A 19540-nucleotide genomic window follows, 5' to 3' on the forward strand; every position below is an offset into this window, starting at 1 on the left:
ATTTTCTTGCATTTAATTTACTGATCATATATATGTTCATAAAAGATCAGATTAAAGTTGATGGTTATTATATCAAAAACAGAAAATTTTAGAAAAAGTGACTTTTTTCAGCAAAGATATCAATAACTGAATGTAAAACCAAGTGTGTCCTTCCACTGTTATTTACCAAACTCCATGGATTTTACTGGTGAATCAATATTGTAGAAGATGATGGTGTTTCCACGTTCACTACAGAGCCTCTGAACGTCCAAATGGGTCATATCTGATGACCATGAAAAGATGACAAACTGCATTTTACACCAATTATTTACATGTATTGATAGGATTTGTGGATCAACAAGTACTAAACAATTTAAATCAGTAGATGGTTTTGGTGAACGGTGAATGTTTCTGTCTTTATGGGTTAAATTATAAAGTTAGCTTACATGTTGGTTCAAATTGTTGAAGTGTATTCATTGCATGAATGAATGTGGATTTGGCCATGACCCCAATCTAGTCCCAAAGGTATCTGTGCTGACCTTGATCTACTTCACGTCAAACACTGATTTAAACACCTGGATTTGATGTTTCAGGTGTAGATTCATTACATATAGCAATAGTAGATATGTGCATAGTGGGGTAAGACACCATCATTATCCAATCTCTCAGTTCTCCCTGTCAACACTGATACTAACAAACTGGATTTTTGAAAAGTCCTCACTGCTCCTTTTGCGACCTAAGATTGTTGACGCATGGACAAGGGCCCCAAACTGAGGGAAAATGATCTGTTTTGAAAAATCTGCATTAATATGGCTGAGGCCAAAGTGTACGCTATACCTAAAATATTTTCACAGCTTTACTTTGCCATTAGACATCCTTTACATGAAATCCCAAAAACACTACTTTGAATGGTTGGTTTGTATGATATTTTTTAAAACATTAGTTCAGATCACATTGGCAGCTGCAGTTCTATGTAGTAAAATGACTATTTTTGTCAAGTCTGTTAACCTTGAAGTGAATAATATCCCATTTTTAGTTTCACATCATTGCAAACTTGAAAATTCCTGTTCTTAATACAACTATTCATGGTGTAGAAAAGACATCAACTGTTACTCTATGTCAAAATCAGTCAGGGTTCAAGGTAATTTTGAAGCAGGATGTGGCGTGTTAACCAGTGAGTTTACAGTTCAAAAATATATTGTAGTGCCTAGTGCGTCTTTAATTCACATTTACTCTTGGTGAACAAACTATTAAGTGTATAACTGCATACCACAAGCATAGATACACATTATAAACACAAGATAATCACCCTTAGTTTGACATGTGTCCTCCTTCTGAGCCATTTTTCCCGTGGGCTGGAAGGCGAGAACGGAGCCGAGTCCAAATTGTCAGCTTCTTGGGTCTTCACACAGTCACACCGCATGAGCTGTCAATAAATATATATATGTAGTGTGAAACAGGGCATATTCACACAAATACCCAGTCAAATTCAGTTAAACAAACTGAACAGGTTCATTTTTTAGTGACCACTCAAGCAAAGACTAGACAATAATGAAAATCTGCAGATGTGTTTAGAGTTCATAAAGCACATTTCTGATTGAACGTTTTTGTGCAGTGAATAGCAGTGAAACAGATTAAGGACTGAAAGGTAATTTAAATACTCAAAGAAAATCACATCTCGCTATTTAACCGTTTATAGGGCACTCATAGACATACTCTGAAATTCAACATTTCAACCTTAGTGTGTTATTGGAGGACATAACAAGACTTTATGACTTTTGTGAAATTTTTCAAAATTTTTATTGTTATATAGAAAATCAAAGTCAATGAAGTTACCATATTTGGTTCCTTGCCCATTAGAGGCAAAATATATATACAGTTACGGACAAAATTATTAGACCATCCTTGTTTTCTTTAATTTCTTCTTCATTTTAATGCTTGATTCAACTAAAGGTACATTTGTTTGGACAAATATAATGGTAACAACAAAAATAGCTCATAAGAGTTTAATTTCAGAGCTGATATCTAGCCATTTTCCATGTTTTCTTGATAATAACCAAAATCCCTTAAGTTCTTACATCAATAGCTATGGCATTGTACTGCCAAAAACAGTGCTTTTAGACATTCCATGCTTTCTTTTCTGTCTGCTTTAGTCACATGATACACACAGGAGTTAGTACTTAATTGCATAGCCATTGTTTTTAATGACTTTTGATGGTCTAATAATTTTTTCCGCGACTGTATATCTAGACTTATATATAAAAAAATACAAGAAAAACACATGTAAGGTTAAAGGAACATGTATTTTAGAACATTAGACCAACATAAGTGCTGATCCAGACACCTGTCAACATCCACATTATCCCTTTGAGCATCCTTCCTTACATTAGTACCATGACTTCATGGTACTTCACAAAGCAGGTACACTCACTGTTCATGCAGAGGTGGACCTTACAGACCCTGGAGACCACATTGGACCTGAGATTGTTACCTTACTGTAACTGCTGCTGTCACCGTCTTGTAACGTATGTGAAAATTACCAAAAATAGTCACTTGCCCAATAAAGGGTTAAAGAATCATTCTTGAGTCAATCACTTGTTTCAAAACAACAGAGACTGACGGAACTACACTCAGTTTCATTTTGATCAACGACATTTTACCTGAAACCTGTATCACACTGAGCTTCCCTGTGATGCCCTCGAATTCCATCATAATCCTTTAATATAACGTGGCACTGAGTGAAGCTGGAAACTGCTGAAGCAAAATAATGATCTTCAGCTTTATTAACTTCCTGATGGTGTCGATAGCGCTTCTTATTTTCTCTGCACTTTCTTTATTCACCTCACGTTTACTGGCAAAGATGACATGCTGCTGCAGACAGTGACTGTGAAAGTTTTTTTTTTTTTTTCTGCACTCTGGAAGCTCTGCTTTCTAATGATCGAGTTCAAAGACTGCTGGCGTTTCCAGCGGCTTCTAATAGGACATGATGTAACCCATTTTTGATGGTGTCTAAGGAGGGCAACTCAGACAACAACACTGATCCACCCAGCATCATCATTACAGACTACCAAATACACACTATGCAGGGCTGGGATGCAGGATATTCATGGATAGCTCAGACAGTACATGGTGGTAATATATCACCACGGCTAAATGTTTAAACCCAGCTTAGTGTAAAAAAAGTATGTGCGTCTGGCAACATAAGCCCTCATGACAGAGAGTTTTTAACAGGCTGGTTTCTTTAGTCAAGGACATACAAAATCCCACATAACTGCAAAAAAACAACAAAAAAAACCTGGACCTTTGTAGATTATAGACTCGGCCTTTTCTAGTCCAGACAAAGCAGCCAAGAATACTAAACCCTAGTCATGATTTGTCTAGACAGCAGTCATAAAATCAAACATTTCTGACACTATTCCGATGGATCCCGATGGTCTGAGGCAGTGGGGTGTGAGACGAATCCTGAAACCCCTGCAAACAAATTAAAATGTGCCCACTGTCTGTGCTGACCTTCACATTGTTTCACAGACAGCAGCACATCCTCATTAAGAAATAATCAAGGTAAAAAAACTCCATTTTTACCATGCAGCACATAATACTATGTGCTGTGACTCAGCTCAGAATAGTTACGGCTAATCACTCTTAATTTCTTTTTTTATGTAATTCACAGTAGCTGGCTCACACAGTTAAAAGACATGGATGTGGGTGGATGATATTAATGGATCCCTGCCAAACTTGTGGTTATTATATATTCAGCGTTTTCATATGTGCAGACGGAGAAAGGGACTGCTGAGCACCATTTTTGCACTTTATGGTCTTGTTTGTGAGATAAGAAGGCATCATTAAATAAAAACAGATAGTCTGCAAGTAAAGAAATGTGGTTTTCAGCAGTGGACGACCCAGTACAAGCTAGCTGATGAATATTAAAAATCTTGCATGGCAACAACAAAAAGTGGTTTGCAGCTTTTCTCTGTTTACATCCATCCATATCAAAGATGAAAATAAACCTAGAGACTATGAATATTGGTTTGACCACCACTGTTTTAAGTCAGGGTGTGTGTGCAAACTTATGCGAAGAAAAAAAGACCAAGCAAGTACCATCTTTTGTCGCTTTGTTTAATCTGCAATATTTCCTAAGGAGTATGTTTAAAGACCCCACTCAGTGTTTGCTCTCTGAGAGGTTGAGTACTCTGGGATACCAGACAGCATTTTTAATTTAAGGTCAATTCATCAGCACCAGCGGGAGGTTTTACAAACAGTGTTGGCAGAACCCAGCATAGCCAGCAGCTGACAGCGAATATCAGCCTTCACAAGTGGAAATGTAATCTTTGGGGGAAAATTACAGCCCCAAGAGTAAGACTCACTCACACCTAGATATTTTTTACAGCTAGTTTGAAAGTCTACATTTATTGATTCATTATTTTGAATTTGTTTTTCACCATCATTGCCATTTACTTATCAATTTGTCTTTATTTGATCAGCAGTTTCATGATGAGTCAAAGACTAATCAACCATCTTATCGTTATTATATTAGTTTAGATTATCTACATGTTACATATATTTGCAAATATAATTAACAAAAAAACCACATTTTTCAAGAGAGCTTATGCAAATGCCCCCCTTTAAAAGAACTTAATCGGTCATAAAAATCAATAAAACAGGAGAAAAAGAAGAAGTAATGCATCAAATATCATCTTATACTTAAGTTGAGATGCCAAACAAGTAAAATACAGTATCAGACACTATCAGTTTTCTTCGTTTTCAGATTTTTTAAAATAAGGATAATGTAGATGTTGATTGAATCAGCCTTCAAAAGTCTACAAACCTCTACTTGCACCAGTTTTGTTCTAAAATGTGTTTTATATGATCCTACTTGCCTGTAGTTACTACTGTAAGTGTTAAACCACTCTAGGTTGCTATATTCCTAAAATGGTCAACAGGTCAAATTTACCCATACAACTTTTCCAGTCCACACGCATGTCCTCTATTATTGTATGAAGTCATTTTCATCACTTAGAAACTTCTCAAGTCAAAACATGAGTTTGTTTGATCATCACCTGTGTTTGGATTTTATAAGTAAGTTATCTTTAAGAACACTTGGAACTTGAATTAGTACAAATGAGTCTAAAATAACACTGAAATGGGTGTTTGAAAAAAACATGCCATATTTGTTTAGTTCATATAAATGTCATGAATGGTTTGACATATCTTCCAGATCAAACACACACAAACAAACACAGCTGTCTAGAATGTGTAACCTTAAATGTGTGAAAATCAATGTATGTCTAAGTTTTATGGGTATTAATGGCAATAAATTTAAACTGGATTTATACTGACTATATTTGACAAAAGAGAATGCAACACAACGTCATGTTAGGAAAAGTTACAGTCAAGAATTTACAGAATTCTTACCAAAAGCCAAATTATCTGATATTATACTACAGTGGTGGAAAAACATTTCTGGACCACATACTCTTTTCTCTTCATGCTCTGTTCCATCGAAGTCAAAACTGGATGTTTCAGCAAGATAAGGAACATTATGTTAAGTTATTTGACGATGAGAATGGGGGTGGCATTAAATACATTTTTCTTCTTCCCACTCCTATTCGTGTGTAAATAAATAATTTTGGAATTTTTAAACTTGCATGTATTCCGTAAATGCTTGAAATAAACAAATAAATGAAATGAATGAATGGAGGAAACACAGCCAAGGCATAACATGTTGAGACAGTCCAGATTTTTGTTATTTTTTCTTTTTAATAGTGTTTATTATGTGTAGGTGAGCGAGTGAATGAATGTTTTATACTATGTGAATGCACTGCAGTAATTATGGACATTAATTAATTGTGTTTTTATACAGAACAGTGTTTTTTTTGTTTTGTTTTGTTTTTTTCTATATATTGCAATGTACTGCAGTGCTGCAGAAAAGCCCAACCAGAGACAGGAGTTGAAAATTAGCACTAGCTATAAACTCTATATGCATCACATCAGCTGCAAGCCTGTAACTATGTTTGACTGCATTGTCCTTGTCAAATAAATAAATAAATAAATCGAAAAATCATTTGCATTTGTTTGTGTCGTCTGATGCAGCCACCCTGTTTCAAACACAAAAAAGATTTTTATGCTAATATTTCATGTTGTTATTTGAGATTGAGTCCAAATACCTTTTCCCACTACAGTATATTGTTGAAAGCAATAAAAGGGTAAAGTTCTAAATGGTTAATACATTTCATATGCACTGCATATGACAACAAAAACTGAACTGAGGATTTCATGATCATTAGATATAACTTCCCAACTGTGATAATTTGCACATTTGCCACTTGCTTCGGGGAAGTAAGTGGCAAGTAAGTAAGTAAGAAAGGCTACCTGTTAATATGAGTTGCCTACCTGTCTGAGCACAAAAGCTGCTACATCTGTGGACTCCCAGTAGGAGGCGTGAAAAAGGTGAGGCAGAGCTACTGTTGGAAAGGCCGTCAGCACATCAGGGCAGTACAGCGCATAGTCCAGTCGTTTGGAGCCCCACCAGCTACTGGAAACTGAATCACACACACATATACAGATACATCACATGGGCAAATTGGAGGTCAATATAAGCCCAGTGAAACCTCATGATCCTCAGGTTATCTGCTGTAGATAATAATCCTGTGCTTTCCTCTCACTCACTGTTAGCGATGGTGTTGCCCAGCTGGCCCATAGAGCAAATCGACGTTTCACTTTCCACACTGGTCACACTGGCTCTGCGTCCTCCCTGCTCTTCTCCTTCAGTCTTTGTCTCAGAGGACGGATGGAGAGACGAACCTTGCTCACCTTCCAAAAACACATTTGAGTGACCTTGGATACTTTCCGCTAAATGAAGGCAAAGAGACAAGGATGTGCAGAGGAGGAAAGCAGCACAGAGATGCTTTGATCAGAAAAGAATTGACACACCATAGCCTTTAAATCAATACTGTTATTTTGCCTAATGACACTGCTTCTCACTGTGTTATCGACTTGCTTTGTGTTTTATCAAGGAATAACAAAGACAATCACTCAGGAGCTGTCCAATGGTACAGGCTATTTCTTCTTCACATAGGGTTGAATCCAATTTTATTGGCTTCAGAAGTCAGAAAAAAACACATCTTGGTCTTGGTTCATGCTGACAAGTAGAATAATTTATTACTATGGGGGTCTTATCTCACACCAGCATGTCTCTTCACTACACTGTAGGCTGTAATAATGTATAACAAGAAAATGAGAAATATTCCCAAGGGATGACGTTTATCAGATATCATGGATCTGCCTCTTATTTCTTAAGACTCAGGGGACTGGAAAAAATAATAATAAAAATAATGTAATTATTGAATGACAAATGTCTGTCAGCTCAGTTATGGCAGATTTATTGTAAAGACAGTACATCCAGATCTATGTATGTGTATATGTACATGTATGTATGTATGTGCATGTATGTATGTATGTATGTATATGTATATGTATGTGCGTGTGTGTGTATGTATCTATCTGTCTGTCTGTCTATCTATCTAATTGCACTAAATACAACTTGATTCATACTCCACTGTTGTACTACACAGCAAGCAACAGTTGAAATATTGAGTATTGACCTGTACACCAAATAGTCCCTGCATCACTAGAAAAACATGGTTACATGACATGTAATTTATTTACCATATGTCTATGTAGGCCATAAAACAAGATCAATGCAGGTACGACCTCACTTTTATATCAATTACTTTATCCCATTTACTGTAATATGTATCAATCCAGAGGGATGCATTTTGATGTGATGGGGTGGTTTTTTCAGACATGATGAAACTGGGAACTGGAGCAGCATGGCTGAGGAGAGACAGATATGAGAAGCAAGAAAGACTGTTTGTCTGCAGATGTTTAGCAACACACCTCATGTCTAGATCGGCTATTTGTTGTTGATGAATCAGCCTTACATGGTTAAATATTTTTCTGTGACACAATTTTCTGTGTTTACATGACCTCACGGCAAAATTAAATGTCAACATTAGTTTTGCAGATATTATTTCTACTTATGGAAGGTTATGCACGCCCTCTGCATTCAATATATATGTAACTGGGGACCAGTTTGTATGTGCATGTGCTGCTTTAAAGCAATCTATATTGACAGATTAACCCATTGAGGGATGTGAGATGAGGGGATGGTTATAAATAAACTTTTAGATGCAGCAACATGTTGTGAATTTGCACTACAGTAGAATAAAGATTAAGAGCTGTGCTCTCCTTGATGTGAAGAATAAACTGTCGGTTTTAAATCCCCACAGCCCAAGCTGAGAATGCTTATTTACTGTTTCAACTGTTATATTAAGGATAATGATTCAATATGGCATATACTGCTTTTCCTCTGATGCAGGATTATTCGAAACTAATGAATTTGTTTATGATCCTCTGAGGTAAGTTTTCCAAAGTTAGAATACAATAAAGCTAAACTAAAACAGGATTCATATTTGATGTTACATGAATAAACTGTGGGGAATAAAAGCACGCAAATTTTGTACAAGATTCACATGAATGAGGTTAAATCCTACTGATGAAAAGAAAATATGGGCTCTAACAGATAAAAAAAGCAGTCCCCTGAGTCTGTTATAAAAATGGCAAACATAATTTAGCTCATCCCAAATGTCAGGATTTACATTTACTTTATCTGGGTTATAGTAGAATAAATATAGGGGGAAAAAACAGGAAAATGCAGATTTGGATTCATGAGGTGAGAACTAAGATGTAGAATTGCTTTTATGAACACCTGACATGCTATGGCTGGATGGTCCTACTGGAGAGCAATGAAGTGCAAATATTTGATTTTTACAGTTTTTTTTTTTTTTTTTTCACTCAGATATTCATGTCGATTCCTGCCCGTGCCAGTATTTTTTCTTTTTTTTTTTTTTTTTTTTTTAGCAATTACTGGGTTAGAAGCTGTCAGTGAAAGATCTGCAGCATCCACAGCAGAATACAGATGAGAAGACACTGGAATATAAGGCATGGTAGATAAAATCCATGCAATAGCCTAATTCACTGTTTTCCATTATGGTGACAAAAACAGCATAGCGATAATGGAAGTCATGACCATTACATTCCATGTTGGTGATTTTCTTGCAATTATACTTATTTCATAGAGAAGTTGAGGAACACGTATGATCACAGTGCATGTGTCTGCACATGGATGCACACAACAATCTGTTATCATTAATGAGCCCTGGCCCAGACCACTAGAGGAGCTTTATACTTCTTCAGTCTCTGGAACATTACCGCGTCTCTGTCTTCCTTTCACAGCACAATGAGCAAAGGGTGGCAGAGAGAGAGAGATGTTATTCTGAGAAAGAAAAAAGACAGAAGGGGCCACGATTCAAGAAGAAAAGACTAAGAGGAACACTGAAAACCCATGAGGGCTTGCAGGAAAAGGAGGCTATGTGGAGAGAACAGAAAAACAAAATGGGAGAGTAATTGGATTGTTTTTATGAATGACAGGGTTAAGAAGCACTGAAAAGCACTAAAGACAAAACAAATGGTTATAAACACAAAAATTCTATTACGTCATCGCAATTTAAGCAGGAGGAGAGAGAAACCACTCATCCCAATGTGACACCGTTGCTTTAGAAGGTCTTCATAATAAAGACCGACACAAAAAATACTTAACACTCAACACTATACTCCCCAGTCCCTTGTCAGCCTCCACAGTGGAATCCTATTAGAAAACAATTTCACGGTGAGAAAGAAATACCACCATCTTTACATCGAAGCACTATAAACTATGTGATCAATACCGATGAAAATTACTGTAGTTACTTGTGCATTTGCTGCCCTTGCATCATCATATTTCCCATCGGACCATAGCTGGAAATCAATAGGAAGAGGGCTCATTCTCTCTATATTAGCAACATTCATTATAATAAAAGCTCCACTGTTGATGGGTGTTGATGTCAAAGTCATACCCACTGGAGCCAGATTTCATTGGTTCTCCAAGCCTTCATAACAACTCATTACCATAATACAGAGCAGGAAATGGGCAACCTGCTCCTGTTTCTCCTATGTGTATGTGTATCTGTGTGTGTGCTTGTATGACTATCTGTGCTCTTCTGCACCTGTCTATGGTTTTAATTTAACACATAATTTCACAGCATCCAAGCCTGATCAGTGAAGCATGGATGCAAACCTATAATTAAAATCCAGTTTAGTTGCAAGCCTTCGCTGTGTGTCTGCATTTACACTTCATCACGTTGATCAGTGCAGTTGGTTCTTATCGATGTCAAGTATCCCTGTTTTTTGTGACTGGGTGCCTGGCATGATTAAATTAATAAATCACAGCACGGGCCTCCAGTTTACACGGGTAAAAACACAGTGTTATTTACTATCATGCCTCAGATGTCTTAAATAAACAGGGCTCATAGGAGCAAACATATAAAATTAACCCATCCATCTCTGATTAAGCAGCACACAAGCAAATAAAAAGACTGAAGAATTTAATCTGACATGGAGGTAAACATGTAAATATATTACAATTACACAGAATTACACCGTTGCCTTCTGGATTATGTAAAAATAGTGCCTCTTTTGCAGATAAAAAGACATACATGTTTATAAGAGCGTCATTCACAGTACTAATACTTGTAGAATACAAACCAGGTGGGCGAGAAGAAGTAGTTTGTATTAGACAAAACAGGTGAATTACAGGGCTGAACCATGTCCAAAAAGTCCTATTGCCATCATTATGACTGCTGGAATATGAGCCACAATTTTAATGGGACTGGTAATTACTTCATTCCATTTTCACTGGAAAACATGAAAAAATTTGATAAAAAGGATGGTCTGTACCAAACAAACATGTTCCAGTACTTTTGAAAAATGCCATTTGTGGGCACCATAATACTTAGTTTCTACTGTGACATGATATTGAGACATGTTTTCACTTCATTAAAAAATCGCAGTCCGTGCAATTTGCACAGTTTCAATTGTATCTGAATGAATCATCCAGCCCTGGTGAATATTTCTCTTCTGATGAAGGCTGCATCCCTAGAGCAATCTTTTCATAGAACCTTTCAATATATAATTAATTGCTTCATCTGGTTGCCTTCTACAAATAAAATACAATAAACCAGACTGATCAAATCAATAAGCAGGCCTTGGTTATTATTTATATATTTTTACATATTTATAAACAGCTTCAGTGAGTACGTCAATGACATGTTTCTCTGTACATCCCCATAGTGGCTCTAAATGTACAGATAACTGCCACAGTATGTTCACTTTTATTGTATTGTTAAAACATTTGGCCCAGTCAACATGGGAGTTCTAAAAGGTAAAAGAGCAAGACATATTCCATTAACACTACATGATCAAAAGAGATCATCACTGTATATAGTCTTAATTCCAGGCTTTCATCCAGTATCTGGACAAAAAAAGAATTTTGTATAGTTTAAAGTAACAAGCTGGAAGATTTCAGTTTTGTTTCTTGTTCTGGGTTTGATTTTCAGCCACAGAAGAGTCTATTCAAACCCCCCACCCCCCACCACCAGGGCCCCCGATTATGATGCTGATGAAGACCTAGAGTTGGTCCCCAAGTGCCTCCAGTGGCAGCTCAGCACTTCTGTCATGTGTGTGCTAATGCTAATGCTATCTACTGTGTGTATTGGGATGGTAAAATGCAGAGAGTGAATTTCCCTCCAACCACACTAACCATAACCTAACCTTTAACCTTTGGCAGCGCCTATTAATGGGACGATGTAATTGTGGATTCATCCTTATTCCTGTTTCAAGAAACCCTGATACTCCAGCGGGAGAACTGTTATAGTATTAGGATACTGTTACATGAATCTCAGTTAGTGAAAGTTACAAAATACAGCACTGGTGCAAAATCAAGTAAAAGAAATACAAACATAGTGGCAGCAAATACAGCTTCAGAGACAGAAATTAAGTAGGCTATAAGTAGGCTATATTTAGCATCGGAAAGCCGACTGTTTCAAGTCTGCACAAAAACAACCAACAGTTTGTTCACTTCCCCCACACTAACAGAGCATCAAGTCACAAACAGCCACTAAATTCACTCATGATGACCATCTACCATCAGTCACAGCTATGGATTTTCATCCTCCTCTTCATCCTATGTTGTGACAGTGACAGATTAAAACCTGGAGGACATGTTTACCTGTTGATCTGGTCTCCCACTGCTGGCAGTAGATGAATACAAGTAAGACAAACCCACAACACGAAGCTGTCTTTTAACGGAGGTAAGATTGCTGTAAACCAAAGTGGGTTCATTTTCTACAGCCACAGTAACATTAAGGTTTGGTAGGAGCTACTGAAATGTCAGATTAGACTTAAACTTAGACTTTATTTGTCCTTCCAGATTTTACATCAAACATGAAATTTCGATGCAGTTGGCTCAGCATGCAGCAGCAATAAATAGATCAAATGACCATGTTATGTTGTAAATATCACATGCACAAAAATCAGCAGTACTGACTAACCAGGATAGTAATATGTATCATATAAACAGGGATGTGAGTTTCCTGATTCCTCTGCAAACCATATCTGATCAAAACTGGAATCCTAGTGTGCATGTAAATACACAAGTCAGTGTCTCCCATAGAGTTAGGTTTTATATGTGGACATGTGTCCCCTCTGAAGCACTAAAAGAGTTTTCGTAGTCCACTTCTGTGTATCTAATAATAGTAGAAGCATTTCCCACAGGGTTAGACATTACACAAGGGAGGTGGTTGGTATTACTCTGTCATAGTCCTACCATAGACTGCTGTTTGGAGCTTCTGTAGGGCTAGGCCTCTATCCTTCAACTGCAGTAGCACCTTAATGTAGGGCAGCATTAGTCTTTGTTTGCGTAAGTAGGTTACATTTGGCCTGAAAAGAATAACGCATTCTCCTGCTGGTAAAGTTTGATATAGACTCATAATATGAATTCAGTGAACGCAGTAGTAAAAGCTTGATAGGGTCAGGATCCTAGTGTTTTTTCTTGTGTTCCCACTTCCTTTTGTGGGTGTGTGTCTTGTTTGTTCTTTCCCTGTCTTGTTTGTGTGTGTGTTGTCTAGAGCTGGATGGACCTGGAGTTCACTGTTACCTTTCACCTACATACCTGCACACCATCTTCAATCAAGCCGCCTGCCTCCAATCAGCCACTTCCACTCCTCTGTATTTAAGCCCGGTTTACTGCACGACTCATCGCCAGATTGTCAGCTCACCTCAGTGGTAGTACATGAACTTTGGCTCTGTAGTTGTGCCTTGTTACTTTTCTGTTTTTTTTTTTGTTGATCCTGATTGCACTCTTTTCTCTCAGTTCCTACCTTTGCCTGCTTCCTCCCCAGACTCAACGGCCACCTTCATCCTGCTCCTGCTCAAGCCCATATTTTGGAACAATCATGAAAGATTTCTATCATTTTACAAGTTCTTCTATTGTCCGTCTGTCTTCATCGTGGGTCCGTCTCTCACCTAACCCTTGACACATAGGTGTTTTTCCTCAATTTGTTTATTATATTTAATCTACAGTTATGCCAGTACTTTAATTCAAATGTGCAATAACTTGTTTTTGCCTTCCAGTACTTTTATTATTGTACATTTTTCTGATCAGTACTCCATTTTACAAGTGTGTGTTTGTCTGTGCAATAACTGTTTTTATGTTTTAGCTGTGTTTGTTTTGTTTCTGTTTTTGTCCATGTCTTTTTTTTTTTTCTTCGGATTCCATGACTCAGGGAAACGCACAAGAATTCCAATGTACCTATACTGCGATGTTTCTGTGCAAATGGCAAATAGTCTATTCTACACTCATAGTTTTGGTTTTGACTCCTAACTTTGCTAGTTGAAAATGGGGCAGAGTTTCAGGAAAAACTCTTTCCAAAATGAGTACAGCTGCGCATAATGCACACTCTACTCTCTGACTCAATGAGCAATGGATCCAGTCAGTTACCAACAAGTCAGTTATTTAAAATTCACACACCTGCTAACACACAAGTCTGACAGGTATCCTCAAATCACCTCATTCAAACTCCTCACCTGTCCTGAAGTCAGGCTGAAGCAGGTCTTCACGGCAAATGAGAATTAACGGGGGCCTGTTTCCATAGTTTCAGCTCATTATCTGTCTGTGACTTAAATTGGTCAACAGAGGTATGTCTTGTGCAACCGTCTTGGAGGTAAACATGTTATAACTACACACCCATTTAGGACTTGCATGGATCTAAATCTATAACCAGCAATTTAACATATGGGTGCTTCTATGAAACTGGTACCTAAAAACAGGACATGGGGGGGCTAAAAATTCAAACCAGATGTAGACTGTTATGAAGCAAGTTTAGAAGCACTTTGGGTCTGTTTTAAGAATAAATATTTACTGAGATAAAAGAGAAAATATTTGTTAGATAAAAGACTTTTATATTTTTTATACAAAATCTGCATGTAACATGGTGAAAAGGGCATGAAAATCACACCCCACTACTTTTTTTGAATATCTCTATTCTCTCACAGGTACATTTTGGGAATCGAATATGCAAGGCAGAGTGTTTCACAAAAATGACCACTGTTGCAAAATCACTCATGATTTGTGTTAAAATGGGCAGGTTGCGCATGTAACGCCAGTAGACACGATGGGTTACACTTGAAACCTGGAATGAGACTGAGGATTCATGAAAAACCTACATGTCTGGATTAGAAAAACCACTAGGATCGTCAAATTTAATACAGTGCCTATTTATAGCGGTATATAAAACCATTTACAGCCATGTGTTCCAGCTAAAATGCACTGACACCTAGGTAGCTTTTCATGTCCCAATTTGGTCCTATTTTTGGCCCCAATATTTTATTAAGAATTAATTCATTTTGGGATGGCTCAGAGCAAGAGTATGTTTTATTTAATTTTTTTGCATTTATCTGAGGTCATTAGGTACATCCTGGGGGGAAATATGTCCAAACTTCTCTTTTATTATTGGGTCTAAAAAAGGTGGCAAAATGCCAGATACCAAAATAAACCCAGTTTCATAGAAGCACCCATATTCCGTGCAGTCATAAAATAACCTTTGCACATATTAGAAGAGCATCGTCTTACCACTACTAAGAGACAGTTTGTTGGTTTAAAGAAATAATACTCTGGACTAAATGTAACCATGGCCTTGTTCAAACCAGACACTGACATTCCTTCTGACAAAGTCAATCATATGAAGACAGTTGTAACGCAAGATCTGAACACACTGAGCATTCATTTCAGGACACCGACCTACTCCCATGAATTCACAACATCACCTCATGTAGTGTGTAACAGGCAGAGAACATTCCAGTCTTAAATAGTGGGTACACTGAAATACATTTGAAAACTAGAAGCACTCGGAGAGCGCAGACCTCCACCAAGGCTGATCAGTGGCCCCCCCCGCCGTGGGCCCCCCCACACCAAGAAGGTTATGTTTTTGCCAGGGTTTGTTTGTTTGTCTGTCTGTCTGTCTGTCCGTTAGTGTGCAACATAACTCAGAAAGTTATGGACAGATTTTGATGAAATTTTCAGGGTTTGTTGGAAATGGGCCCCCCCGTGGGCCCCCCCACCCCCGATCACCACCAAAATTTAATCATTTCTTCCTTATCCCATTTCCAACAAACCCTGAAAATTTCATCAAAATCTGTCCGTAACTTTTTGAGTTATGTTGCACACTAACGGACAGACAAACAGACAAACAAACAAACCCTGGCAAAAACATAACCTCCTTGGCGGAGGTAATCACATCATAAAGCCAGCCTCCTCATCTTGAAATTAACAACTGCACTATGTTTTAGGCTATGAGCTTGTTTATCCACATATAGGCCAGGGAAGGCAGATCTGATCAGAAGTGATCATTCAAAACACATCTGGGCAAGTATTCTGATGCCAGATGTGAACAGATGCACCTACAGCTGGACACTTGAGTTCAGATATCTCAGGATGAATGTTAATGAAAAGTCTGACCAGAAGTGCATGATACACTAGATATGCTGTGCCTGTTTTCTATGTTCTTTAATCCATAAAGACCCCAACATCCATTACTGACCAAAAGCATCTACTGAACTAAACTGTAAAACACCTGTTGATCCACTAATCCTATCAAAACATGTAAATAATTGGTGTAAATTGCAGTTTGTCATCTTTTCATGGTCATCAGATATGACCCATTTGGATGTTCAGAGGCTCTGTAGTGAAAGTGGAAACACCGTCATCTTCTACAACATTGATTCACCAGTAAAACCCATGGAGTTGGATCAATGACAGTGGATGGAGACACTTGCTTTATGTTCAGTTAATGATATATTTTACTGGAAAAAGTCACATTTTCTTCAGTTTTCTGTTTTTGATAAAATAACCATCAACTTTAATCAGAGCTCTTATGAACATCTGAAAGATCAGCAAAATCAATAAGAAAAATACCTGATTTATACTGATAAAATGCAAAATACAGAGGATAACACTAGAATAAATGGTAATTCTTCACTTGGAAAGGTTAGATGTAGAGAAAATGTCATTCGGGAACTGACACAAAAGTAGGGTCTTTATTCGTGAAATATGAAAAATCAATAATACTTAGAGTGTCTGTCTTTCTATGTATTTTAATGTTTGCATATTCAGTATTCCTAAAGGAGTATTCACTTTGTAATCCTTGCACTAAATGACAGTCTTATCTCTGTCTCTGCTCACGGTTGAAGATCAGTCCTTGTCCTACTTTCTCACTGTGAGGTAGGTGGAGAGAGAGAAGCACAGGAACCAGGCGATGCGTCATGACTGCTGTTTAGACAGACTCTCTACGTCCCAAAAGTGAGCTAAAACATGCTTCAAATAAATCAGTGGCTCATTAAAGACTCAGTCTCTACAACCAGCCCTCCAGGGGGATTACAGAAGTACTGTGCAGTATAATATCGTACATACTGTCCCTGATCCACAGAGAGCAGCGTCAGGCTAAAGGTGGTGCACCTAAAGAAGATGGAGTATAATTACTTCAAACTTCAGGCTTTGGGGACAGGATTTAGTTCTCCCTCAGCAAGGTAAGCTCAAACAAATGGTACTAGGCTCTGTGTGTATCAACTAACATGTGTGCCTGTGAAAATTCACATTACTAAGTCATCAAATCTCATTCAGTTGTAATCTTGTCCCATGAACACAATTCCTCATAGGCTTCACACCAGCTTGGAGATGCAAAATCCAAAAAGTTATTAATATGGCAATACAATTATACTAGAAAATAGATGAACAGATGAAATATTTAACAGCAGCTGCTCTCACATCTCCCTGTGCTGGCAAATTGATTTCCACAGCTAAAGTGGTTCTCTTACCTATGAGCATTGAGCGTCCATCTCCTAGAGGATAGCGCTGATAGCGGGGCACAGCAAATGGTGGCAACTTGTGAAAAAGAGGCTGAAGCAGGGGTTCTAGTCTGGAGGCCGAAGGATCCGAAGGGTAAAACAGGTTGAAAATCTGAGAGCAGGCTGGATGAAGCTGGCTCACTGACAGAAAAAGATAATAATGAACAGGCCATTAAAAAACACAGCAGGGGTTCAATATAACCAAGTCAATCTATACTTTGGTTTTTTAAAACTTTCCCAGAAAAAAGGTTTCTAATTTGAATAAAACACAGTTCAGCCTTTAGCTTTACAGGCATTACACCAGTGGTGAAAATAGTCAGATGATGTGCTGCTTAACAATAATACCACACTGTGGAAATATTACACTACAAGTAAAAGATCTGTGTTAAAAAACATGCTGAAGTAAAAGCATGCAAGTATTATCTGCAAAATGTATATGAACTAAAAGTGTTTTACAATTATTGAATGATTAATTTTACTGGAACATACTGTTGGTAATTTAATCTATAGAACACGTTCTACAAAATCATCATGTGTTTTGTGGTTTTGCTGTCCTATGAGAGCCCCATACCGTATCTCTAAAAAGCAGAGTTTTCATGAAGTCAGAAAAAAAAGCTGCTTTTGCTTTATGATGCATTTTCTCGTTAAACCAAGATGGTTTTCAAATAGGAGATGTGGCTTAAGAAGAAGAAAAATTTTCACAGCACATGTATTTAATCCATCTTATCATGAAAATGCAAAATGAGCACATTGGGAGATATGTGGTTTTCTATAAGTGTTATCTGAAAAGCTGCCACACAGAAGAGTAAGAAGTCCAACATATCCCTCTAGTAGTGGAGTATAAGAACATTTAAATATTAAGTGCAAGTACTGCAGGTTTATGCTTATTTACAGATACATTCCAACCACACAAATCTTACAATAATTATAGCAAAAATCAATATTCTGCAAAAATCTAGGGACTTGAGTTGACACAGACAAACTGATCTGAGAGTGAAGAAACATGTTCCACACTCACCTTTACAAACAATTACAATTACAGTTTAATAACTTTAACCAAGTTTTTAAAATACATAAAACCATAATGAATGACTAAGTATTGAATTTTCTACCATTTGATGGAAGAATTTCCTTTGGATTATGTTAAACACAACAAGTAGTGTTTTCTCCTCTGAGCAGAAAAAATCAGATTAAACAGATCTTAAAACTTTAGAAAATATATTTCAGTCAGAAAAGAGTAAAGAAACTCTAGACTCAAGTTGTTGTCTTGGTATTTTTCTTGGTTTGGAGGAACCAAGAATAAAGGAAGTGTATCTGTTGAATGTTTCATATAAATTATGTAGATGTGTATATGTGAGGAATTGCTTTTTCTCCTTCATGTGTCTGAGTCTCACCCTGCACAGCAGGCAGCACAGTCCGCCTCATAGCCAGCACCAGGCCCAGCGGGCAGCCCAGCAGGAAGCAGTCTGACACCTCAAAGTCAAACCGGCCTGGGTTCAACACCAGACTGGTGCTACTGCCACCACGCACCTCGACACCCTCTTTCATCAAACTGTAGAAAAGGATACCAAAACATGAAAACACACACAAAAAAGTGAATAGCATTCACATTCCTGTCAAGTCAGACATGTGAGGGTTTTGTGAAATAACAATATTGAACCTTTTGATCATTATGTTCAGGGTCTGAAATGGGATGCAGAAATGTCATATTGAGTAGCCAGCAGAGAAAGTACATTATAAAACGGCAATATGATTTGTGAATTCACTGTCTGAATGACAACAGAGGAGCAGGCATATGCACAGGTAGACCCATAGTGGTACTCAAGCACCTGTCCTTTAGCCCTGGATGAGAAAAGTGCCATTTCTGTTCGAGCCCAAGTGTTTCTCCACTCATCAGTATTTAAGAATAAAATATACTCTCTCTGTCATCAATTCCCCCCAAATGTGTTTTGAAATCTGATGGGGCTGGCATTTACTTGAGTTCTTGTTAGAATTCTACCTGCTCCGCCGCAAACCCCTCCCTCTTCCTCCTCCACTTAGTGCTCATGTAGTGCTGAACGCCAGTCCAACCGCTGTAGTCTACTTCTCCTCTGACTCGCAACATCAGACAGACAGGTAATGACAGTGTTTGTGCAATCCCCTGATGTTGTTTGGTGCTAAATTAACCATAACATTAGCACCGCTGAAAACATTACGTTGCTACTGGCCCTACGTTTCCTAAAAAACA

The 19540-nt window shown here is 37.7% G+C and overlaps 1 protein-coding gene across 2 annotated transcripts in view; it reads right to left on the reverse strand.

Moving 5' to 3' along the window:
• Positions 1 to 19540, reverse strand: part of pitpnm3 (PITPNM family member 3) — a 123535-nt gene that overhangs the window by 10870 nt on the left and 93125 nt on the right. For both annotated transcript variants that reach the window (XM_030152203.1, XM_030152204.1), the window contains exons 9-13: positions 18708 to 18865; positions 17284 to 17454; positions 6646 to 6828; positions 6370 to 6518; positions 1289 to 1405 (exon numbers count right to left, since the gene is read on the reverse strand). In XM_030152203.1, the coding sequence (XP_030008063.1) occupies positions 1289 to 1405; positions 6370 to 6518; positions 6646 to 6828; positions 17284 to 17454; positions 18708 to 18865 (778 nt within the window). The remainder of the gene's footprint in view (positions 1 to 1288; positions 1406 to 6369; positions 6519 to 6645; positions 6829 to 17283; positions 17455 to 18707; positions 18866 to 19540) is intronic.

This window comes from Sphaeramia orbicularis, chromosome 13, assembly GCF_902148855.1.
Source record: "Sphaeramia orbicularis chromosome 13, fSphaOr1.1, whole genome shotgun sequence".
In the NCBI taxonomy this organism is placed as follows: domain Eukaryota; kingdom Metazoa; phylum Chordata; class Actinopteri; order Kurtiformes; family Apogonidae; genus Sphaeramia; species Sphaeramia orbicularis.